This window comes from Cynocephalus volans, chromosome 6 (genome assembly GCF_027409185.1).
Source record: "Cynocephalus volans isolate mCynVol1 chromosome 6, mCynVol1.pri, whole genome shotgun sequence".
NCBI classification, from domain to species: Eukaryota; Metazoa; Chordata; class Mammalia; order Dermoptera; family Cynocephalidae; genus Cynocephalus; species Cynocephalus volans.
The window spans coordinates 56,593,234-56,618,251 of record NC_084465.1 but is presented as its reverse complement, the minus strand read 5'-3'; the positions used below and the strand labels follow the sequence as shown (position 1 = coordinate 56,618,251).

Below are 25,018 nucleotides of genomic sequence, written 5' to 3'. Positions count from 1 at the left end.
TTAACTTTTTCCAAAGCAATGCCCTATTTTACATTCCCACCAGCAATGTGATTTATAAAAATTCTTGACTTGGAATTTTGGACACAAGTTTTAAACTTTTTTGTTTGTTTAATAACAAAGGGCATCTCTCTTACTGAAACATTTATGTATAATATACAAACACACATTTAGCAAAATTTTGAGTAGCAACTAGAAATATATGCAAATTTATGAAGCACATGATTCTTATCAAAATGTTTAACTCTTAGTAAGTTAGTAACAAATAGATAATTAATACAAAATAGATGATTAATTGAAAGAATAAGTGTATAAATGAATGAATAAAGACATACAACTAAATTTCTAGTTTGCATCAGACAATATAGTGAGTTCTTTAGGTTACCATTATGCATTTGCATATATATATGCTACATGCGTGAAACAGAGAATCTGGCTTTTTTTCTTAATGAAATACAATAAATCATTCTTGGTGCTATTAATAAAATTAAATGATGACCATCAACCCACATCAATCCATTGATATTTCTAAGGCTAATAATTTACATATTATTCATAGCCTATTAGATTTTATAATTAGAAATGGTGATTTTAGATCCAGCCATTGAAGCAAAGTAAAATTTTGAATACACACTCAGGTTCCTAATTAGAATCTACATGTTCATTCTATGAGAAAATGCAGCCTATATTTCAAAACACTGAAATAAAAATAATCACTTGGAACACATGTTTATAAGTTGGTGATTGTCTGTATATTTGGATTACTATTACTACTATAGCTTTTTGGGGGAGGGGGGCAGCTGGTTTGTAAGGGGATCTGAACCCTTGACCTTAGTGTTATCAGCACCATGCCCTAACCAAGCAAGCTGAACAGCCAGCCTAGTGTTTAGAAAATATTTTTACTTAAAGTTTTAAAAATCCTTTTTAGAGAAAGCACTAAAATCAGTTCTTTTAATATTTAATTGAGAAATAAAATAACAAATCCTTCACACATTTGTACATTTGAGGATCTAAAAGAAGATATCAGAATGAAATACATTGTTACAGACTTTATTGATCAGGTTTTTCTGGTATTGTCATATTCACTTTTAAAAGCTTCATATATACTTGATCAGAGTGGGAATGTTTTATTTCTATAAAATGTTTCTGTTTTGCTCACCTTCACTGACAGGTAAAAATAATCCCTTAGTATAAAGTAGCATAAAGGTGTCCTACTAAGGAATTGCTATTTATGGAAAAACAGCATAAGAAGCCATAAATAGCCCTAGCCAGTGATTAAATGTAGAAGCAGAGTTGATGTTTCTGATGAACGCAAATGCCATTTACAGCCTCACATACTTCAGTACCATAAATACTACTTTCATTGTACAAGTAAAAAGATGACAACATAAAATACACTCCATATGTACATAAATGATGCAAATAAATAGGTGCATGTGCCAATCTGAAGTATAATTTTATTGTTTTCATATAAATCTATCACATGGGACCCAAATGATTATTATTTTTTTAAATGTAAGTTTAAATACAAGCTTTTTATAGTTATTAATTGCTTAAGATGGACTACATAAAGAAGAGAAGCTGAAGTTTTACATATGGAAAAACGCTGGTCATTAAGAATCAGTATGATATAAGTGTCAAAGTCATTGAAATTTGTCTAACATTAATGTTAAACATTGAATTGATATTAGGCACATGTGTACATAGCTAATACTTGTAGGTCTCATCAAATACTATCCCAGTTTAAATATGTAATGGTTGATCTTTTTAAATAAAAATGATAGTGAAAATCTTTCTGTAATACTAAAAGCCATTGGAACATACCCTTTAACCAGATAAACTGTATGGCATATGAATTATCTATCAATAAAGCTGTTTAAAAAAAAACGAATCAGAAAAAAACTCTCATATATTTCCAATAACTATTTCTTCCAGTTAAATTTGCCTATATAAATTGAGACTTGAAAATGATTTACTCATTCTCAGACAAGACTTTTTTATTACATGCTTTTTTCCTAGTCAAGTCTCCACACTTGTTTATCATTGATGTACATAGGTGTATATTACGTGCATTTTAAAGAATACACAAACATACAAATTTCAAAAGAATGAGCAAAATAACAGTACCTCCTTAGATCATATGTGCACCATAAAATTTATTTAATGTATACTACATGTTCTTAAAGCTAATTGTTTAGTCTTATTTACAATGACTTGTGTGTGTGTTTTGGCGGCTAGCTGGTATAGGGATCCAAACCCTTGACCTTGGTGTTATAACACTGTGCTCCAACCAACTGCACAATGACTTGCTATAGATTTATTTTCAACTCTTAAGTCCATAAGAATGGAGAAATCTTTTAACTTGCATGGTTACATGTTTTATCTATTGTCCTGCAGCATCGCTTACTTTAGGCATGGCTATGGATGAATGAAGAAACTATGGTATATTCTTTAATCATCATAGCATTATTCCTATTTTCTAAATATTGAAAAGTGAGGCTCAGGAAGTCTAAGTAACTTGGCTTACATCTCTAAGCTAATAAATAAGAGAGAGAGGAAGACCAGAGGCCCTAGTGGTTAAGAGCCAAAGTATCTGAGGAATAGTTCCTGGGTTCAAATCCCAGCTCTGCTCCTCTATAAATGCCAGAATTAAATTTTGTAGTCAGATTATGTCTGTGCCATTTCTAATATAACACAGCATGTCAGCATACTTTTCCATAGTTAAGGAGGAGTTTCTAATGACATCAGGAGTCAATAGAATATTTGGTCTCCAGAATTTGAGTATTCAATGGAGGCCTAAGATATGACTGAGTTCAAGTTTCTTATTACAAACAAATTAATGTAAGATATGGGAAGGAGCCAGAGGCAGATAATACTTAGTCCGGGACTCCTGAACATTTCTAAGTGTGAGCAATTTTTTCAGGTGAGGACAACATCAATGAAGCAGCTAAGTCACTGTAGCCCTTTCTTGCTAATCCCATTTACATCTTTCTATTTTTGTTTGTGAATTTTTCTGAAAAAAGGTATAGGGAGAAAGAACTAGTACATTAAAGTTCATGAGTGATTTACTATAAAAAAATTGTTATATACAAATCAATATTCTACATGTAATGAATTATGATGGTTTCCCTTATTCATATAAAAATCCTACATTTTAAGTGTCCAGATCAAACACAGAGAGAATTTACAAACATGTTACAGTAACTGTACTGTACCTGATATAATGCTTTAAATATCATTCACTATTTTTGGTTTAAAAAAGTGGTTAAATGTTAACATCATACAACTGTTCTACTTTTACATTAGAAAAAGAATCTTGAACAATTATTCATGTATTTTATAAAATCGAGAGATATTGAAGATTATGTATTATGTTTAGCAATAAAAACTTTAGTTGATTGAATATTGAAGTAAATTGAGTCACTCTACTCTTTTGCCTCATTTATGCTAGCAGCTTCATTTAGGCAATTGTGGCTCTCACATTTCTTGCTGTCTCTGTTTTACTTCTTTCTTCTTTGCGTTGGGTTTATCTGTGTTATATGAAAATTCATCTTTTCTTTCATATTGTTCCTCCTTGATGTTTCCATTTTTCTCTTCTCTGGACAATTTTTCTTTGCCTTCCCTAATTTTTCTACTCCTTTTTCTCCTTACTACTTAAAAAAAAAAGTCCCTCTTTTTTAGTAGTGTGTTAAAGACATTCAACTATTGCTTGCTGGGGAAGAAAAAGTTGAAAAGAAGGGGTGGAGAAGGGGCGGAGTGAGCTGGCTGGTTAACTTAGGGAAGAAAAGGAAAAACAGCAGAACTGGGTTCTGTTCCTGAACACTGATGAACCATGGGCATTTGTCAAGGCTTGAACTGGAGTGTGGACACAGTGTTGTAACTACGTTTATGGCGACAATTCATCTTTGATGATTATTTTGTTGCTGTTGTTGAAAGAAAAATATTTTACATATTTTCAGAAATAAAAATGTAATTTAAAGGAAACATACACTCAATACAATACATAAGAAATCCCAAAATACTCTCATAATCTTTTGAAAAGTACTAGGTCTTGCACATCAGGACTTTTCAGATACTAATAAGACACAGATGTGACTGAATATATACAGCTCTTCCAATCACAAATATGCTTGCTCTTGTTACAAATGATGACTGCTAGTCATATGTGAAATGACATAATTAAATAAAGTTAAGATCATTACCAATGGCAGCTGGCTTATTCAATGTTATCGTCATGTAATAAAAACAAAAATCTTCACTTTGGAGCTATTCATTTGATATTTTAAAGTTAGGCATTTGGTTGTTTGGTTTGAACTAACTAAAAATTAATCTGAATTATTCTGACAGTATAAAATATATCCATAAAAATGAATGATATCGAGAAATACCCCGTTCTCACTTATCTGTGGGAGCTAAAAAGAAATAAATAAACAGAAATAAATAAAGCGGGAGGAGAAGACACAACAATCACAACAATTCCTTGAACTCTTTAAGACAAGTGAACAGATATGGGGGGGGAGAAGGAGGGGGTAAGAGGAACGGGTAAAGGGTCATGAAAATCAACTACAACGTATATTGAGAAGTTAAAAATAAAAAAAAAAATGAATGATATCTTGGCAAAAGATAGATTGATCTCTGTGTAACAGAAAGACTTGCAGTAACATCCAGGTAGTAAATACCCTCAGCTTGAGACTCAAGACTCAGTTTACTGTTTTACTTTGGACCATCTTGGTTGGCAAATTTATTAAACCAATTCTTTTCTTCTAGTTAGCTATGAACATTCTGAGAGAACCATATTCTTAAAAGAACTGGCCACCATAGAGTAAAATTTAAAGAATTGTGAATAAGAAAAAGAAAAACAATGTATATAAATTCCAAATGGAGAAAACACAAACTATTTTCAGAACAGAGTTGTTTAAATCTTTATCCTTAGGTTCAAAGGTATGAAATGTTGAAATACTATTAATTCAATGATGAAAATAAGATAGAGTATTAGATAATATACAACAATATACTTCAGCTTAGGCACCAAAGTATTTTTTTTTTTCTCCAAATTATCAGGAACCCATAAGAATTATATCCTACCACTTTGTACATTTTGAAGAAAATACTATTACTGGATAATATTTGCTCCATATTGGTTTTCAAATATCAAACTCAAAAAGTTTACATCTCCTGTCTGTTATAGATGATTATAACATAATCTCTATTTTACTCACCTATCAATGGAAATACAGTGTTTTAACTGTAAGTTCACTGGTATGTCCAGATACTCATATATTCTTTGTAATAATGGCAGGCATTTTAATCACATAAATCTAAAATATGTGACTTCAAAAAGAAAATAAATGCTTTCATTATTTTCACTCCCATGCTCATTATTGCAGAGTGAGAAAACACTAGCAACAAACACTGTTTTGTGGTGCTTCTATGGACACCCATGTGGTAGACTAACTGTGTCCTATCTGTAGCCTACTGTAAGGAGTTATACTGTTCAGGAGGTAAATTTGATCCATGATATACCCAAATTCTCATAGAAATATGCTATGTTATAATGGTGTTTTATTGTGTTTAGAGAATGTGAAAAACCTGGTACCAGAAGAACACTATCAATAGATGATCTCTCTCTTCCTCTCTCACGGAAGGCTGCATCCATAAAATTCAAAAAATGGAAAGAGTGCCAACAGTTATTAGTTTTGGTTATTTCAGTTTTTACTATCTACCACTTAACCATTTCCCATTACATTTTCACTGCTACTGAATATTTGGATAAATAACCAAATTCTCTATTTTCCTTTGTCTATGTAGGCCTAAGTAAATGGATTCTGTATACTTTTGTATTATAACTTACCATTCAAAAAAATTCCAGCACTATTTATGAAGTGAAGAAGGAACTTACTATGAAATCTAGATTTTAGAGTCAAATAGAAGTTTTTTTAAAAAAATAGGAAGCCATGCTGTAGGCCCTAATTTTTCTGATATTTTTCTGAGATGTGTTCGTGTTTAATGAGGAAGATGGGAGAAGAAGAGTAAAAATAAAACCAGAAAAGAGAATTGAATGAAAAATTCTATGATTAGCAGAGATTCAGGAACAGAATATGATAAAAGCTTTTGCTTGGCTGAAGATATGGTGGTATTGTAAGATACAACAGCTATTTTTTCTAAATACTTAAGTTAGCATAAGTTTGCCAATATAGGACTCTGATGGGCAAATAATAAACTTCCAATAAATACGTGTTGGGTGTTAAGTTACTTTGTGGCCATTTAGAAAAGGGTTTTTTTTTTTTTCCTTAAAAGTTTAATGCCATATCCCTTAAATGCATTACTTGGACCAAAGAAAAATTTCTTTTAAATATTCATCTCGTTTGTGGGAAATATTTGACCATGTTTCTTAACTTAGGATAGTTTCTTTTCCAGGTTGTTTTTTATGAAGGCTTCTATGTGCTGCTGTACTTTAAAGATACTGAGCATGAACTCTTAAAGATCACTACTCACTCTCTTAACCATTCTCTTGGGAACTGATACTTCTGAGTTGTTTTCTTTATTATTCTTGTCTCCTGAAAGTATTCCCCAAAGAAGTAAGATAGTTTAAGCTTTCTGTCCATTTGTCTATAACTCTGGCTTTCTCTGGCTCGTATCTGTGTATACATAGAAGTATGATACCACCTCATCTCCCAAGTACTGTATTTCTGTTCATGGCTCTTACATCATGTCTTTATCTCAGAAACAGGTCATATACTCCTATATGTTTATAGCAAATATAGTAAAAACCTTTTCTCAAGGTTTTCACCTTAGTTTTCTTAAAATATGCAAAAAAGCTAAGTATATTAATCACTGCCTTTTGAAATTTGTGGCCAAGACATTATTTTCCTTTTCAGTGTTTTGTATGTCTGTCTGTACATGAAAGAATAAAAGAAGAGAGAAAGATTAAAACGATTTCTTTTAGGTTACTTTGTCTTATTCTTTAAGCCAAAATATTTAAGAAGTTAGATTTGAATTACTGAAAAAAATCATAGAAAAATATGCTTACAGAAAAAATACAACAAATATGGAATTTTATGCTACCAATATTCATAACCTAAAACAAAAAAGGAGGAAGAGTCACATTTTATAGCTAATAGATTCACATTGTTCTTTGTTCATTTTTAGATGATAAAAATGAAACGTATATGAACAAAGTAAACATTTATATGTAATAACAATTGATGGTGAGGCAAAAGCTACCAATCCCAAATTTGTTATAAAGAAAAGTCTGTGTTTTCCATGAATTAAATCTTCTTTAAACTTTCTGCTGGAAATAATTAAATATAAAATCTTCATTAATTTACTTTCTACTTAAAATATTTTCTCTTAAATAAATAGGAGATGCTGATTTGTGACTTCTTGCTCGTTTACAGCCCATAATACAACAGTTTTATCCTCAGTCCTTGGATTTATAAATATTTTACCTTGAATAGCAAATTTTGGTGATTTTGCAAAATTGTATTAAAATTAATGGGATGTGATCAAATTTTTATGGAATTTTCCAAACTAACAGAACTGAGCAGAAAAAAAGGCATTGCAGAAGGCTATAGTTAATCCAATAGAAACATAATGCTATGTTGTGGGAATGGCCTTGTTTTAGCTATACATAAGAAGTAAAAAACACATTTTGAATATCCTCATTAAAAAGGCTTAGGTTCATAAAAAACAATTAATAGCAAATCTCACAACAGAGTATTAAACAATGATTAAGGCTTACAGCTGATAACCAATGCTTTCAGTAAAAACTGTAGAAGCAGTATCTTACTTGAACAGCGCCAGATATTAGAGAACACAGTGCTTCATTAAAGTGATCCAAAGAAATTGAGATTTGGCTCAAAGGCCAACCAAGTTAACACTGAAGTCTGACTTACCTTCTCTAGGAGTTTATTACATTCTTTTATTCTTTAAACCTTTTCTCCTAAAGACATAAAATTGGAATCAGTGTACCATACTTGAAAGTCTGGAATCATTATTGAAATAATGACGGAATATATTGTAATGATATTTTTATGTAGTGAGGCTTTTATGATACCAACATATCACGTAGACAATAATTGCATCTAATTCTGATCTTCTTAATCCTCATGCTGAGAAAGAAAATCTGCTTTGAATCATTAAAAATTGAAGAAATGATGGATTTGACTATTTGGTTATCTAATTTTGGAGTGGAAAGCTATCTTCGGTTATATAAAATATCCTTCCTGAGCTCTAGTTCTCAATCCCATTACATCCCACTTCATCTCTCATTTGCAGGCTCCTGCTGCCACACTGTCTATGCCTAGCATAAAACAAACTAAGTTAAGACGCGGTGGGGTGCCTTTTGTGAGGCCACTCAGAGCAGGAAGAAAGAAACAAAGAGAAAGATAGAGATGCAGAGAACATAAAACAAATAAGGCATAAAGAAGGAGATATAAGAGGGAAGGAAAAACATCACTGGGCCGAGCATCATAAAATCACATACGCTTAAAATCTGGCCAATAATAATAATTATTATGATGATGACCAGCCATTGTTTTGGGAGGTTGCCTTCAGAGAGCTGGCAAATCGATTCCGAATTAATAAGTGTCTTTCTCCTTTCATGAGCTCCTCCTAGAACTAAGGAAGGGCTAAACACCTTACAGCCACCCGGATAATAACAGATTTTTTCACATAGGCAGGATGGTCATTTTTCTCATGACGAATTGCGTTCTCTGCGCTTCATGTCAAAGTGTTCTCATAAACTCCTAGAGGTCCCTCCTGCAAGGAGGCCTGTGCTGGGCGGGAGAGGCCTGAGGAAAGACCCCTCCGCCCGTTCTTTCTACGAGAAGACCTCGGCTTGCCCTGCCACGACTTCTCCCGAGGGTGGAGGTAAAACCTGTCTGACACTGCTCCTCCCTAGCTCTCTCCCCGTCCCTTAATTCCTCCTCCACCTTTCAGGCGCATTTCGCAGGGTGCCTCCTGCTCCTGCTGCTTACCCTTTTCATGCCTTTACATTAACAAAGTGAACTCCCCTGCGGCACCCTTGTGAGGCGGGGCAGCCCCGTGGCCAGAGCAGGGCGTTTGGACCCTTCTGCAGGCAGTCCCACTAGGATGTTACAAAGCCCTTCTCGCAGTGCCGTCCTCCCTAGGCGGAGAATGCCTCCCTCCACCCCTCCGCCTTTCTGCCTACTGAACGGCAGGACTGGGAAGATTTCACAGCATCAGGTCGTTTTCCGCCCGTCACCAGCCCGGCCCCTGAGGCTCTGTCCTCGCCAGGTGAGCGGAGCCGTACCTGGGCGTGCGGCCGCTAGCACAACTGGCACCCAGCCCCACCAGAGGCTCTAACCTCTGGCACAGCCGGGCAGATAGTGCCTGGTAGATTGTCAACAGTGGTGCTTTTAAATGCAATACAAACCCCTCCTACATTGGTTGTCACATCACTTCACGATTCCTAGGCAGGCAGCGGATTCTGCGCCTGGGGAAAGGGCTGGGAGAACGCTGCCTGCATGTGCAAAAATAACCCCCGAAGACGCGAGCCAAGTCCTCGGCTGAAGCCTCTGCAGCCTGGGGGTGCCCGCTGGGCGACTGGCTGTCCCCCTAGAGCCCTGCGGGGCTGAGTCCGTTCCCCCTGCTCACGCCGGGCGGCGGGAGCAAGGCGACGCCGACTTTGGGAGTTCCTTTCTGCCTTGTATGGAGGGCTGCTCCCGGCCCGTCTCCGCCCGGCTGCTCTGACGCCCGGCCCTCCCGCTGCCCACCCCCAGACACCTCCCTCTGACTTGCCCGGAGAAGCCAGACGGAGCCTCTGCCTTCCACAAGTCTCTCTGCCTGCCATTCCCCGTTCCCGCAGCCACCCCACCCCCTCCCCAGCGCCGTCACCCCTCCTCCGCCCCCGCCCCCGCCTCCTCCTTCTCCTCGGCAATCAGGGGAATAAATCAGGGAGGAAACCGAGAGGGAGAGCGAGAGCGCGCGAGCGCCGGCGGGCTCGCCCAGCTCTGTTTCCAAAGTCGCCCTTGATGGCGGCGGAGGCGAGGCAGCCGCGGCGCGGAGCAGCCTGCGCGCGCTAGGGGGGCCGCCCGCCACCACCCCTTCCCGGCCGCCGGCTTCGCCCTCGCCGGCTGCCGCGCGACTCCACGCCTCGGGCCCCGGGTCCCTCCAGACGCCCGCGCTCCCGGCGGACTGTGCTCTTCCTTCTCCGCCCGCGGTTCCCGGCCCCGTCGCTTCCCCCGGTTGCGGAGGAAGGGGGCATTGATCTTCGATCGCGAAGATGGCTGCTGGCTGCCTGCTGGCCTTGACTCTGACACTTTTCCAATCTTTGCTGATCGGCCCCTCGTCGGAGGAGCCGTTCCCTTCGGCCGTCACGTAAGTCGGCGGGCCGGGCAGCGCCGCGGGGGCTGGAGCGGGGGTGGCTTCCCGAGTTGCGGGGCTTTTTTGCCCGTGGGGGTGGGGAGCGAGCGGCGGGCGATCCCGCCACGGATGTGGAGAGGCGGAGCGGGAGGTGCGCGCCGCTCGCCGCTGCAGTCCGCGCCCAACCCGCGGCGTCTCGTGCTCCTCGGCGGGGCCGGCGCCGGCGGCCGGGCTGTCCCGGGAAACGTCCGCCGACGACTCGCGGCGCCTCGCCCACCTCGGAAAGGATTCTCTAGCTTAAGAGTTTAGCCGTACGGGGGGTGGGGGGCAAAGTTTCCTGCCAAATACCCACCCGCTCACATCAAAACCAGTTCAATAAAAAGTTGTGGTTTGGTTGGGTATTTTAAAAATAGCTAATTGCAGGCTTGCCAGGATAGACTGGACTTCTCCCGCACTTGGCCTCTGAGATGCCCTGGAATTGCGGTAGTGCCCAAACTCGTTTAGATCCCGAATTGCTGGGCGCACTTGACGGCCGTTCTGATCAGAAGCGTGCTCGCTCCCCGCTCCAGAGCGTGCTGCCCAGCCACGGGGCTCGCAGATCCTGGGGCCACGCGAGCCAACCTCCCTAACCCTTCATTTGAAACATTCAAGTGCAGACAGACACGCGGTTCCTGTTCTTAGAATGAATAGCACCTATTCTTTGAGGGAGGGACTTTTCAGAGTCTCCTGCAATTTTCTCTTATTTTTCACATTTCTAAAATAACTTTTGAATAAGAAAACCCTCACTGCTATTCTGGAAATAGAGCGTTTAAAGGTAGCTCTAGTCACACGGCAGGAAGGGAATGAAAAATAATAATTCTCTCCTCTCTTAGGCTGCAAAAAAACACCAAAGTCAATGGCACATATACGTAGTTTTAAATGCGCTGAATAGCCTATCAGGCATTTTGGGAAAGCATTTATTTTGGTTCTTGAAGCTACTTTAGGCTTCTAAGAGTAGGTAATCTTAAGTGGATGAGTCACTTTAATGCATTTTACATAACAAAAACAAAGCCCAAGGTAGCCTTCCCGGTATTATGCTGCTGGGAATTATTTGCTGTCCTTTGTTGGCTGAATACTGGAGTTTTTGGTGGATACTAACAGTGAATCTTTACCGGTTGAAACCCTGCAGTTATTATTTGAGATTCAGCTTAAAGTATTTATTACATGAGGTGTCAGTGCAAGAATCTGGAAGATGCACATTCTAACCCGGAGAAGGGGAGTGTCTAATATTTTTTGTCATTGATTTACAGTAATGTTCCTCCTTAGATAATCTTCCATAAAAATGATTGTAGGTCTTTTTTGTTATAAAGCAAAAGGTTAAATGCCATCTATAGATCTTCGTTTAATTGGCAGAGTGTTCCAACCGGCTACTTTTAAACATAAAAAGTAAGAATTACCCTAAAGATGCTTCAAAATTATTCAGTTATTAAGAAATCACACTTCTTAAAATTTTTTTTTTTTTTTTTAGTCTTTTAAAAGCCTGGCCTATATAGTGAGAACTCAAGTGTCTCGCTTGCATTTTGTGTCAAATAAAGAAGTGGCTCTTTAAAAAAAGAGTCTCATTATAAATGTGTTGAGATTACACATTTTTAAAGTGCTGTTTTTAACTGACAGTTTATCAATATTTCTATCATTTGGGGGGAATGCATCATTACACCATTGGGGTAAACTATGGCCTTTCAAAATGCAACAAAATACTACATTTTATTTCTGAACATACTTTGGTAAAATATTAATGTAAAAGCCCTTATTGTGAGAAGGTCATCTGCAATAAATGCTTTCCTAAAATTAATATAACTCAAATTTTTTAGTCAGAAATTTGCTAGGGACAAGAAAGTATAAATAGTGTGCTAAAATGGGAATTAGGACACCACAAATTCTTTTCTTTGAAAGGGTTTGAAAATTTTATAAGCAATGGAAATTCAGTATATTTTCAAATTTTATAAAACATTATTTCATGAATTAAGAACTTAAAATATTTTGTGCAGCTAAGTCAGTCTTTTGTAGGTAATATTAACAATATTTTTGGAAGGCTTCTGTGTCTTTAATGTATTTGAAAAGTTAGTAACATCATCTTCTGAGGAGAGGAGAAATGATAGTTGACATTTGTATTTCATGTTAGATATCTGAACAAACTTTGTGAAATTAAAAAAATGTGGCATTAATTTTTATCGAGATGAGGTACCATTTGCATTTCTGGCAAAAAAAGAATTCCTATGCAATGTTTAATCAGGATGAATCCCAAATCTTTGGGAAACATTTCAAGCTTATAAAAGCTGAATGCAAAGATTGTAGTGTTCACTAGAGGAAAATTATTGTGCTCCTATGTATAAATTTCTCTGGAAATCGTCAGTAAACTCTTTCAGTTTTTTTACAATTTTATTTTTCAGAGAAAAAGTAATACAAGAAGTTTTTATCATCAGAAGAGGAAGAACATGTCATCACACACCATAAATTAATTATGCACTAATTGGAGTTGGATCTGAATTAGAATTAGTAATTCAATTTTTTTTTTTAAGTAGAGTGTTTACAATAGTATGAAAGGCTTAACTTTTATTATAATAAAACATAAATAATATGTCATTCTAAATATCTTTTAAAATTTTCTGCTCTCTGGTTTGACATGCATTCTAATGTATATTCTTGTGGATTGAAATAGTAGTTAAACTGTTCTAAAGAGTTAGCACTAAAATAACGGGTTGTTTTCAGACAAAGGAATTTTGATACAGTTCTTTCTCTGGGTTAGGTATTTCTTTTGGAAATGTTTGTCTTAATGAGGTGTGGAACCTAAGTATGTAATAAGGTAGCAACTACCACATGCTTGTTGGTTTATATGTAAATGAAAAACACATCACTTTCATGTATGCACATGTTATACTGATATTTTAAAATGTTTTCAAAAAGGGTAGCTCTCACTTCTTGTAGAAATAATTTCATGGCACATATGTTAAAACACTTCTGTTTTAAAATTCAGAATTACATCTATGATAGTATTATAATGTTAATTTAAATTTGTCTTTAATTTTAGAATCTATTTAAAAATCCAGTTTTTTAAAGCATTGTAGTTATAACTGTCATTTATATTAAACTTTTATCTCAGTCATCTCAGAATGACAATCAATCAGAAGAATTGGCTGAGAGCCCATTGGTATATAGGGCATTTAATATCAACTGTACAATGGTGTAAATGTATAACTAAGAACTATAGATATCTACAGGAAATAACCATAAAATCTCATAAAAGAATAGTACCTTTAGGCTTTAAATACTTGGATATAATTTTTTTTTCTATTATTAGACAAATTTGTATTTATAGCTATAGAAAAGAAATTTCTGTATGTCATGACATTGGAATGGACATAATTATTCTCATTTGAGCTTAGCAATTTCTATTACATACTTCATACACATGGAAATATGCCTTATGATAAAATATGAGATAAAACCTAAAAACAATGAACGTTATTGAATCTTTTTCTCAGATCTTTAATTTGTTCTCATCAGCTTAACCACATGACCACATTTATCATTCCACAGGTATATGTTTAAAATATGCAACATTAAATACATTTTTCCATATAATTGGTAACATAATGTTAAATTTATTAATGGTATGCATAGGTATATGTGCAGCTATTTGGATTGGCATTTGAATGAACATCAGGCAGACTGAAATGGATATAATCTAAAAAACATTTTGGAGACATACACGAATCTAAGCTTATTATGGCTAATAAAAGAAATAAAATGTCTTTATTATCTCTTTTTTCCATTGCTTTCATTAATTTAATAAATACATATAAAACCAGAACGTAAAACAGGTGTTTTAATTTGAAAATAGATAAATTCTTTGCCACTCTGTTCCTTCAAAGAAACCTGGCCGTGTAGACATCTATTATTTCTCCAACACTGATAAAAATGATAGTAAAATATTCCTTCTAGGGTTTGCACATAGTAAGTTTTTGCAAAAACATAAATAACAAACGAAAATTACGTATTGTACTCAATATTTAGCATTTACATTTAGGAGTATATATTCATAAGAAACAACAATGCATTTAGAAATTTTAAAAATAATTTAAAAAATCGTGCCCATAAAAAACTATGTTATTTAACTTATGTATTCTCTGGAGTATCATTGTATAAAACACCTACATGCAAGTTTCCGTTTTTTTCCCATTGAAAATACAGTGTAAATTTCCAAGAAAATAATCTGCTGTTTTGAATTCAATCTTATTTCCTAGTAGTGTCTTCAAGCTATTTATAACTTTAAACTGGAGATTTAAATGGGAAAAAGGAAATATATTTTAGGCAAATTGTGCTATTTGTCGATTTCCTTTAGTGTCTTACATATGTGGACATTAGCAGTTCTAACATATTCATGGAATTTTGAAAAAAAATCAGAATTTGTTTAAGTACTTCTTTAAAAGGTAGCATTTTATTGTTATTAAAGTGACAGCCTTCCATCATTTGTATTAAAAGGGCTGTCTGGTAGTAATTCAAAAAGCATGTAAGCTGCTTACCATGGGGAACTAACTGTTCTATTATACTCGTATCCATACCACATTTACTTAAGGCTTACAGTGTGCAGCAGGCACTGGGTCACTAAGTGTGTCAACTGATCCTTCTTTACATGAACTGCCTATAAGCAGTACTGCAACTGTTCCCAGGCCTTTCATACGGTTACTTTACCAGTAAGCTCTGAACTGGGCCATTGTGGCCAACCATGTAGCTTATGCGTGATTCATTTTTTTGTATTCACTAGAACATGAAAAAGGTTGTGTCATATTGTTTACAGAACTGAAAGAAAAAGGCGATGACTTCAATATCAATTAAGTGAAACTGGTAGCACGTTGTGAAAAATACAGTATTTACCACCTTTTCCTTGAGGGTCCAAAATAGTAACATTTCATAATAAGATAATTTGTCTAATTTGTATTGCTATAGTATTCTATTTAATAGATAATATTTTAAGTGTGTAAATATATATATATGTGTGGATGCACATGTAATTTTTAAACATCTTCAAGTGGCTTGCTAGGGTAGAAAAACCTCAGTAAGGCAAGTTTATTAACAAGTGCTCATACTTTAAGATTTCTGCCAATCCACAACTGTTTTCAGGGATTAAATCTCATTCAAAATACTTTCATAACACCAGCATTTAAGAATAATTTGTTTAGAGAATCAAATGAGATATTGTATAAAAAAGCAGCTTGAAAATCCTCAATTCCTGTAGAGACGAGAGTTATTTACATAATTGATGAGTAGCAAAAAAAAGTGCTTTTAAAGAGAGTTTTGCCATCTTTTAAATTAAACAGCAGGAAGGAGAAAGAAACAATTGCACTTGGAATGTTGGGCACCTATAAAAAGTTCTTTGCATACTAAGCAAATTTATTTCTGCTGTTTAGATGTGGTATACTTTGAAATTTGTAAGAATTAAACATTTTTGGTGGTGTGATGTTTTAAGAATGAAGGCAAATGTGCATAGGTTTTAAAATTTTATTTGTAAAATAACAACTTTTGGGTATCCTTTCCATGTAGGCTTTACATCTTTTGTAGTAATTCAATACACAGGAATAAGCTATTAGCAATTTTGAAAAATGAGTCAAGAAAGTGGCCGTTGTTTCTTTACATTTTGCCAGTTCTTTGTACAGATTCTAGCAAGATATGAACAAAGAAAAGATTGAAATTGTAGCCTCAACAAACTGGCACACTTTTATAGTGAATTTCAATAATTCGGAATCAGGTTGTTATATCTAAAGCAGTATTTGAAGTTCTTTTGAATATGAATGCAGGATATTTCTGACTAAATGTTATTTTAACATTTGCTTCTGCTGATTTTTTTTAAACCATATGCTCTGTGGATTTAAAAAATTAGGATACATTTAAAATTCTATATCATACATGGAAGAACAACTTAAACTAGAAATGAGAGCAGTAGAAAATAATGGTGTTGGCCATTTAAAATGCTTTGGATTTGGGTATAATCTTACTGTGTATTTGAAGTACTTTTTCCTGAGTAATTAAAAATTTACTATGGTGGTCTCAGGGCAAATGATGAAAATGATTCTTATATTCTCTTACTCAAATAATTCATTCTTAGTTTCTCTCTCTACCTTTCATACACACATACACACACGCATACAAATACTGTTAATCAATATATTATTATTTGCACATACTATCAAATCAAATGGGGAATTTGTTCGTTTGTTTCCCCCCAATTTACCTGTGACCAGATCTCAATTTCAGGTCCTTCTCACTTGAATCTGCACTCACTGTTTTAGGTGACTTCCTCTTCCTGCAGGACATTTCCCCTTAAGGGAAATTGTTGAGGGGCTTTTATAACAGATGTAATCAGCACTTCCACCAAGATTGTCAAACAGTCTGGACAATTGTTTCTTTTGACATTTGCTTAGGTACTGTGGGGATAATGAGGGAAAGGAGGGGAAAGAGCTAGAAAATTGTTATTTTCTAAGGTGCATACTGTCAGGCTATATCAAGGGATGGTTAAACATTAACAATGCCGTATTTTGAGAGTTAAAAGAAGAGTGGCTCCCTAAAATAAATGAGCTCAAGTGCATTGGGAAAATCTGTTGTTTTTAGAAAGGGATCCACAGGCATTGTAGTGAAAATGAGATGAGAAATGATGCATGTGTAAGTGGGGCAGAGAAAGGAGCCCTCAGGTTTACCGGGTGTGAAATTATATTAAAGATGGTAAAGGTAGCAGTGGTTATTTTCTTATTTTTTTCCTATTTCCCATTTGAGGCTGGTTATACTGGAAATGCTGTTTACTAAACATAATGTTAATTTTTGGATATATAAATATGCAGATATGAAAATTCACCTTAGAGACCAAAAACAATAAAATTGTCTAAATCTCAAAAAATAGAAGTACTTAGAAATTCTTATTTTGTATAAAACCCTGAGGAAATGGTTTATTGGATAAGAAAAATTAGTATAACGTTTTAGTAAAAGTGTAAGCACTAATCATCAAGAAAGAAAGTCTGTTAGTAAATTTCTTCTGTTAGATTACAAGAATTGAAATAACTTGCAGGTAGACAGGCTGCTAGGTAGTATGCTTAAGACTAGTTAGACCTAAGATCTATGTACTAAGTAAATAGTACATCTCATTTTAAAAAATAGTTTTAATTTACTCTCTCTTTTAATGTCTCCTGCTTCAAATATTTTTAACATCAATATAATTTAATTCAACAATTAATGCAATTATTATTATTTAGAGCAAATTATGTACTTCGCTGAGCTACATGCTGAGAATACAAATTGAGGAAGACAGTCCCCAGGGAAGATATTTGCAACTTTAAGCTGACTATGAAACGGTGGGATACATCAAAGCATGACCAAGGAAAAAGTACAGTGCTTGTAGAAGAAGGATACTGTAAAGAAACATCGTCTGCTGCTCTGTGTTAGGCCTGGGGATCAAGGGTGGGAAGAGATGTTGTTGGGACTGTTGGCTTGAGTCTAGGTTATAAATTTCTTGCATCGTGACCCAAGGAGGGGATGGGCAGTGTTCACAGCACATGGACATTTGGGGTGGACCTGCTCTGCATACAAAAACAAATTTGGTCTTCATCCTGTGTTGCTGTCAAGATTTTTAAATTAAAAAAAAAAAAAGTCATAGGTTTTGAATCATATTATGTAGAAGATGGATTATAGAGAGCAAGAATTTAAGGCAGAGGCAATGAGAGTAGTTAGACTATCACAGCATTCATTGAACAAGAGATGCCCAGGGTCTAAAAAAGAATAGTGGCAATGAGAAAGCAAAGCAGGTATGAAATATCCTGTAGAAATAAAATTTCAGGACTTGGTGGTTATGGGATTTATGGAATCATAAGAGAGGAGTTGGAGATGACTCTTAGATCTCCAAGGTGGGTCATGGTTCATTAAACTTTGTAGACTAGAGAACACAGGAGGAATACCAGGTTGGTGTTGGGAGTGTGAGTTAACAAGTTCACTGCTGGACATTTTGAGTTTGCAGTATTTTGTAGATGTCTATTAGGCCCTTAGAAATAAGTATCTGAAGGGAGTTTGGAGGCAAATTCAGAGCAGTATTTTTGAAGCCAGAAGAAGGTTTATTCATTTATTTAACTAATTTTTTTTAGTGTCTACTGTGATAAGCACTGTGAGTTTCAAAAGAAGAGCTTTGATCTACAGTTTAATCTTGCCATGAGGTCAAACAAGATGATCTCTTTACGGAAGCCCATCAATATAAGAGAGCAGTTTCAGTAGAGTGCTGGGGACAGGAGCATGGCTTCAGTGGCTCAAGGAGTTGCTAGAGGTTGAGAATGTGGAGACAGCACGTGCAGATTGTTCTTTCAAGGAATTTGGCAATATGAGAAAAGTGAGATAATAGAGAGTAAATTCAGAGGAAGATAGGTTAAGAAATTTGGAATTCTTTTGTTTTATTTTCAGAATAGGAGTTATATATATTAGGCCATTTGGGATTGCAAGTAGTAGAAAACCACAGGCCTATCACAAACCAAAAAAAGAAAATATTTTGGAAATAATAGAAAAATGGTAACAAAGCTGGATGACCAATCACAGGAGTTAAGGTAAAGGATGTGCCAACAAATGCAGAAAGAGATGATACTGCCATCATCTCTCCAGTCAGTCTCTGCTTTCTTTGTGTCACCTCATTTTTCTTCTCTTTCCCTGTAAATTAGCTTTATTTTCTTCCCAGTGCTCTGGAATTGAATGATTGTGAGGGATTATATTTTGTTCAAAGCCTTGAACCAGCTTGAGTCTAAAATCCTAGTCCAAAAGATAGCCTCCCAAAGAAGCTAGATTAATAGTCTGAATATGGGCCAGATGGCTATCTGTATAGCCCATTCGATTGTGACCAAGAAATGGGATTTGGAAAAGGGACTTTGGTTGCTTGAGTTTGGGTCACTTGGCCACAGCTGGTCCAATATCATCACTAGAAGCCATTACATTGCAAAAGACCAGTTGCTATTACCATGGATGGGAATGAGGCAAATCTCAGAAAAAGGCTCTTGGGAGGGAGGTGGTACGGGAACAGTTGTACACACAACTAAATAAGTGTAACCAGAGGGGAAATTTGAGCATGTCAGAGAGAAGACCACATGGCAGAGAGATGAAAGCGATGAGAAAGGCCATGACTGATAGGTGAATGTTCTGACAGAGGCAGGTGAGGAAGGGATCAAGACTGAAAACAATGTCTTACAAAGTAACTTTTGAAATATGAAACAGCCTTGAGAATTAAAGCAGATGGTTGGAATATGGGATAGATACAATTTTAATTTACTGGAGATGTTTTTGGAGAAATGTTCCAAATCACATATTCCGTTCTCGAGAAAGAATGATATAATTCAGAAATGTAACACGTACACATTAGTAATATTGAAATTTTAAAATGCATGGACTAGAGTTTTCCTTTACTTGATAGTAACAAGGATATCTAATTCACACTGTATTCTCTTTGGACACACCAATATTTGGATCTCTTTCGTCTTTATTTTTCATTTACTTTCCTAGGAGAAATTATCATTTTGAAGATTCATATTGTTTCATAAGATGTCTTTATATTTATAAGTCTATGTTTGTGGTAGAAAAATGTTACAGTAATATCATTGAAAAGGAAATAAAAAAAGAACAAATAGTTCTTGCCTTTAGCAATTTAGCATTATTTATTTATTAATCTTTGGGCAGATAGTGGTGGTTTACTGCCCCACACTATTGGTGCTTCCCCCACTCCCCCATGTTCGGTTTTCAGTAGAGGGCAGAATTTTGAATTAAAACAGATCCTTGCCAAGAAAACCAAATAGTAAACTTGATAACAAAACACTGACAGATATGATATTCCTGCAAAGCATGTCCCTGGTCAACCCTTACTGAGGCATCTCAGATCTCCTGTAGGTCTGGAAGTTATGGGCAGTTGCCATCACAGCAGTTCCTTGAACTTCCAAGATGAATGAATGAATGGTTAGGATCACAAATACCAGCAGATCTAAGAGTCTCTCTTGATCTCCTTGATCACAGGTGCACTCTTGATCACAAGTGCAGTGTAGAAAAACCACTCTTGTGGTTTGTGACAAGAGGTGAGAAGAGCTAAGAGTTAGGGTGGGCTGTTTAGTTCCCTTTTGTGACTTTGCTCTTTTTTCTCTCTCATAGGTATTCACAGTTTACTCGAGCTAATTTTGATGTCCCAATCTGCAGAGTGTCCAAACACTACTAATTACTAATAGTCATCCTTCAATTATTATAATACTGCCTTCTGACATTTTTGAGCTCCTTTTCTACATGTCAGGGGTGTGAAGTAATAATTTCCATGTTTTTCAATCCATCTAATCTTTAAGTTAGTCTTCTAAGATAAGTACTATTATTATCTCTGTTTTATAGATGGGGGAAGTTAGTATAGAGCATGAAGAACTTTTCTGGATTTCCTTAGGAACCAAAATGTGATCCCAAGCAGCTTGATTCTGGAATCCTACACTCACCTGCTGTCCTTTGCTGCCCTTCACAGGAGCTTTGAGGGATTAGCATCTATGATCTCACCTGGCTGCACAGTCCAGCAATAAGGTTGAGGGGGAAAAGGAGTCACCATCAAGGAGTAGAACTAATTCTAAGTCTCAATTTCTTTATCTGCAAAATGAGGATAATCTTGCACCCCTCGTCACAGTGTTATTATGAGGATCAAATGAAAGAATCTACAGGAACTTTGAAGGGCTGTTTAATAGCCTGGCTTTATTATTTGTACCTTGTGTGACTTTTCTGCCTTCAAAACATCATGAATTGATAACCGTGGTTCAGTGAGCTAGATTATTGTGCTAATATATCATTTGGGACATGAGAAAAACTTGAAATGAATGGGAAAATGAGTGCTTAGCAGGCCTGAAAAATGTCTCTTAAAACTTGAGTAGGCTTTCATCATAAAAAGGAAATGGAAAGTGATGCAGTGGAATGCCAGTGGACTAGGGTAGGCAAAGTGTTCCTTCTCTAGGTTGAGGACAAAACCGATGTCAGGAAAGGGACCATGAAGAAAGAGGAACTACAATGGATGTGATGTGCTTTATCTTGACATTTCAGCCAGCACCTGTTGTATGAGAGCTGTGCACAGGAGACTGAATCTATTTTTAAAAGTCATAACTTTGCCACTGATAACCTCTCATTGTTAAACAAAGATGTGTTTTCAGCTTCAACAGAATATTTGAAAGTTAATAAAGCAATCTATCCACGATGTTTCTAGAAATGATTCCAGGCAACCCTACAAAGTGAGTGAGTGCAAAAGTAAAATCAAGACCAGTTGCATTTTTAGCAGCCAATGCAGAAGTCAGCAAGAATCTGCCAAAAGCATACTAAAAAAGGCCACTTTTTACTTGACTCTTCCAACTGATGATTACTTACACTCACTTAACCACACTCCTTCACTTTATACTGTTAAGGGAATTGAGCCTTCCACAATCACTGTTCTCTTGTTGGTAGAAATAAAAAACTTAAATAAAATTTCTGCTGCAAATTTTTAATCAATTTTTGGAGAAAAGAGATGCTTTAGATTAAGCTGTATATTAATACCATGACTAATGAGTACAACTAGATGCTAATCATTGAAGCAGCAAGCTTTTAAGTGCCCGGAACTGCCTTTTTATCGGAGTCGTTTTGACATTTGCCACAGATAGGAATGTGTAAAATTCTTATGATGTTTGTCACTTTAGAAATATCAACCCTTCCTTGCCATGACATTATATTAGTAATGACTTAAATTCGCATCTGCAAAAATGTTAGGAGACAAACACATGGGCCTTGTGAATCCTCAAGAGGATGGGCACCACGGAGGGTGTACAGATTGCTCTAAATTAAACATATTGATTGCTTGGTTGTCTCTCCAAACACCTGATTTTCTTGTTGATATAAATGTAGAAATTGGAATTAATTTTCATGAAGCAAAATTTTATTGTGCACGTGTAGCTTAGTTCCCAGAGGACTGATACATGGTGTCAAGGTCTACTGGTGAGTAATTGTTTAAAAGTTATATCAATTCTCCATGGTAATAAATAAACATAGGGGAATGGTCACTCATCACAGAGCAAACCATGCATGATAATTAGATGAGATCATTCATCTTTTTAAATTATCAGATGTGACACAACCTGTCTGTGTGGTGTCTAAAAGCCAGCTGAGTCCCTGGGTATAAGTGACCGTGACTGAGGGGCCATTTGAGGGTTGCAAGCTTTCAAAAAAAAAAAAAGAAAGAAAAAAGATGGTCTTACCCCATCTGGGTTTTTCCACCAGGTTAGTAGATAGGCCCTTGGATTCTATTCTTATAATATATACAGCGACCTAAAACCTGTGGTCACCAGGCTGCTCAGGATCTATTTTTTTCCTTCTTCTTTCTGTTTCTTGTGCACGTCTACCCTAATTGTAGAGAAACACATGTACCAGCCACATATACAGATATACATATATTTTATATGATGCATATATATCTATACACACACACACACACACAGATTATATTATACAATACATAAATATTACATAGAATATATATTATAATGATTTATAAGACATGAAAATTATAATAAAATATGCAAGTAGATTCAGACATGTTACATGTATGTAGAATATATATATTTAGAAGACATTATAAAACATGAAAATGCTTTGTAGTATCCAGAAATGCTGTCATATATATGAAGGATCGTAAATTTCATTAGAAGTATCTGAAACATCAAAATGGATGTGATGTATATTTGCTGATAGTAATTTTAATTTTTTGCCCAGTCTAAGTTCTGTGATCCTACTCTTTCACATCTTCCAAACCCCAGAATGATTCCATATTGCTCACTTGCCTTCAAAAGTTGCTAGGCATTTTGATAGGTATTTAAGGAAAGCCAGAACCGTACTACTCTGTATTCCAGAGATTCAGAGGACTACAGGTGGGCAGTCTGGTATGGTGGGAAGAATCAGGAGTTTGAATCGGGGAATCCCAAGGTTAAACCTTTTTTCTCTTACAGTCTGTCTGATCTTGGACAGTTAATTTCCTTGAGTTTTATTTTCATATTCTGTAAAAGAGTATTATACTCCATACCTTTTAAGGAAAATTGGGAGGCTTAAATGAGAGGCCATCAACTACTTGTACATGTACTCATGTATTCTACCTAATTTATTGAGCAAAGAATGGAAAGTATTAGTTCCTTTCATCTTTTCTTATTCTAATGCGTAGTTCTAATCCACTCCTGGAGGTATCTATGGAGATTATTAAGGATTACTTTTATTTCTCTAAATAATCTCTTAGGCTCTTCCTATTAAACAGATTAGAGCACTGGGAGAAAGTTTCCGTAGAATGGGCATGGAGAGGGGAGGGCCAAGTCAAAAAAATAAAACGTGCCAGATCAGATTTTTCCTTGTTGTGTTTAAGATTTTTTTCATGCTATGTGTCATGGTTTTTGTCTGGATCTGGGTTGTACAACACTAGAAGAAATGGCAATCTATATTGGTGGCTGCCATTTGGATCTATAACCTCTCTGTTTATCAAATTAGAACAGACATCTGCCAAGATGCACAGGTCTCCTCTGTTTTAAAAGGATCAACATGTTGGATACATGCTGAGTATCACTAAGGCTTAATTCTTGGATATGCCTATAAGTTATTTACAATTCTAAAAAGTGATCACATATGGTATGGCTGCTGTTTTTCTAATCAAGTTTCCTCATCTGAACCACAATGATTTTTGTGACTGTTTTCAGGTCTCCTCAAAATGGTTCGTAACTAGTACCATTCTAGAGACACAGAAGTTAATTCATTAAAAAATGGATGCTTTTGAACATTAGGATTTAATTCTCTCATGGTTGGTTTAATTCTCTCTGGTTGGTTAAAAGTGTGGATTCAAAGCTCACCTCCACAATTTAGCTGGTAACTTGAACAAGTTAACCTTCCCAATGATTAAACTACATAAGGTTCTTGTGAGGATTAAAAATGTTAATTCATGTCAAGTACTGGCACATAGAAAGCACTTAACAATATAATTTGAATAGAAGCAGGAGAGTTTAGTGGAATCTGGTGACTTGGGTTCCTATTTGATTGCATCACTGACTAGATGTGAGACCAACCTTGATAACATCTTGTGAGGAATAATTCCTGGCTTTAGCACTTTCTAACATCTAATTGCACCCCTCCCAAATATTTCTTAAAAACTTGGTCTTAGTTGTGATATAATTGCCATTCACTTGTCTATTGACCATACATTATATCTTTCTTGGTACTTGAGTACCTCAGTGCCTGTGGGTAGGCTTTTGAAAAGGTTATCCCCCCTCCAACTCCCCATTTTAGTTTCCTCTTTCTGAAAGCAAAAATGTTTTTCTCCCTTTTAACACTCACTATCAAAATACCATCATAACTAGCTGCTGGAAGGAAGGGAGGGAGGAAGGGAGGAAAGAAAGAAGGAAAGAAAGAAAAGACCATAATACGTTGAACTTTCAGAAGGATAGAAGAAATCTAAGGATACTAGAGATGGGGGTGGGTGGGAAGGGGGTTTGGGGAGTGATAAGTCAGGTAAAAGGCATAAAGAAATCGTGATTTGTAAGAATGAACATGCTAATAACAAATAATGAAAATTAAAAAATAAATAAATAAATAAACACTCACTACCACCAAATTGCACTGTCATAGGTGTGGT

The 25,018-nt window shown here is 36.1% G+C and overlaps 1 protein-coding gene across 2 annotated transcripts in view; it reads left to right on the top strand.

Moving 5' to 3' along the window:
- The first annotated feature begins 9,640 nt into the window (after window positions 1–9,640).
- Window positions 9,641–25,018, top strand: part of CACNA2D1 (calcium voltage-gated channel auxiliary subunit alpha2delta 1) — a 486,082-nt gene continuing 470,704 nt past the window's right edge. Inside the window, exon 1 of one of the 2 annotated variants that reach the window (XM_063100870.1) lies at window positions 9,641–10,338. In XM_063100870.1, coding sequence (XP_062956940.1) covers window positions 10,244–10,338 — 95 coding nt within the window. In that variant the 5' untranslated portion in view covers window positions 9,641–10,243. The remainder of the gene's footprint in view (window positions 10,339–25,018) is intronic. The other variant, XM_063100872.1, reaches the window with a different exon arrangement.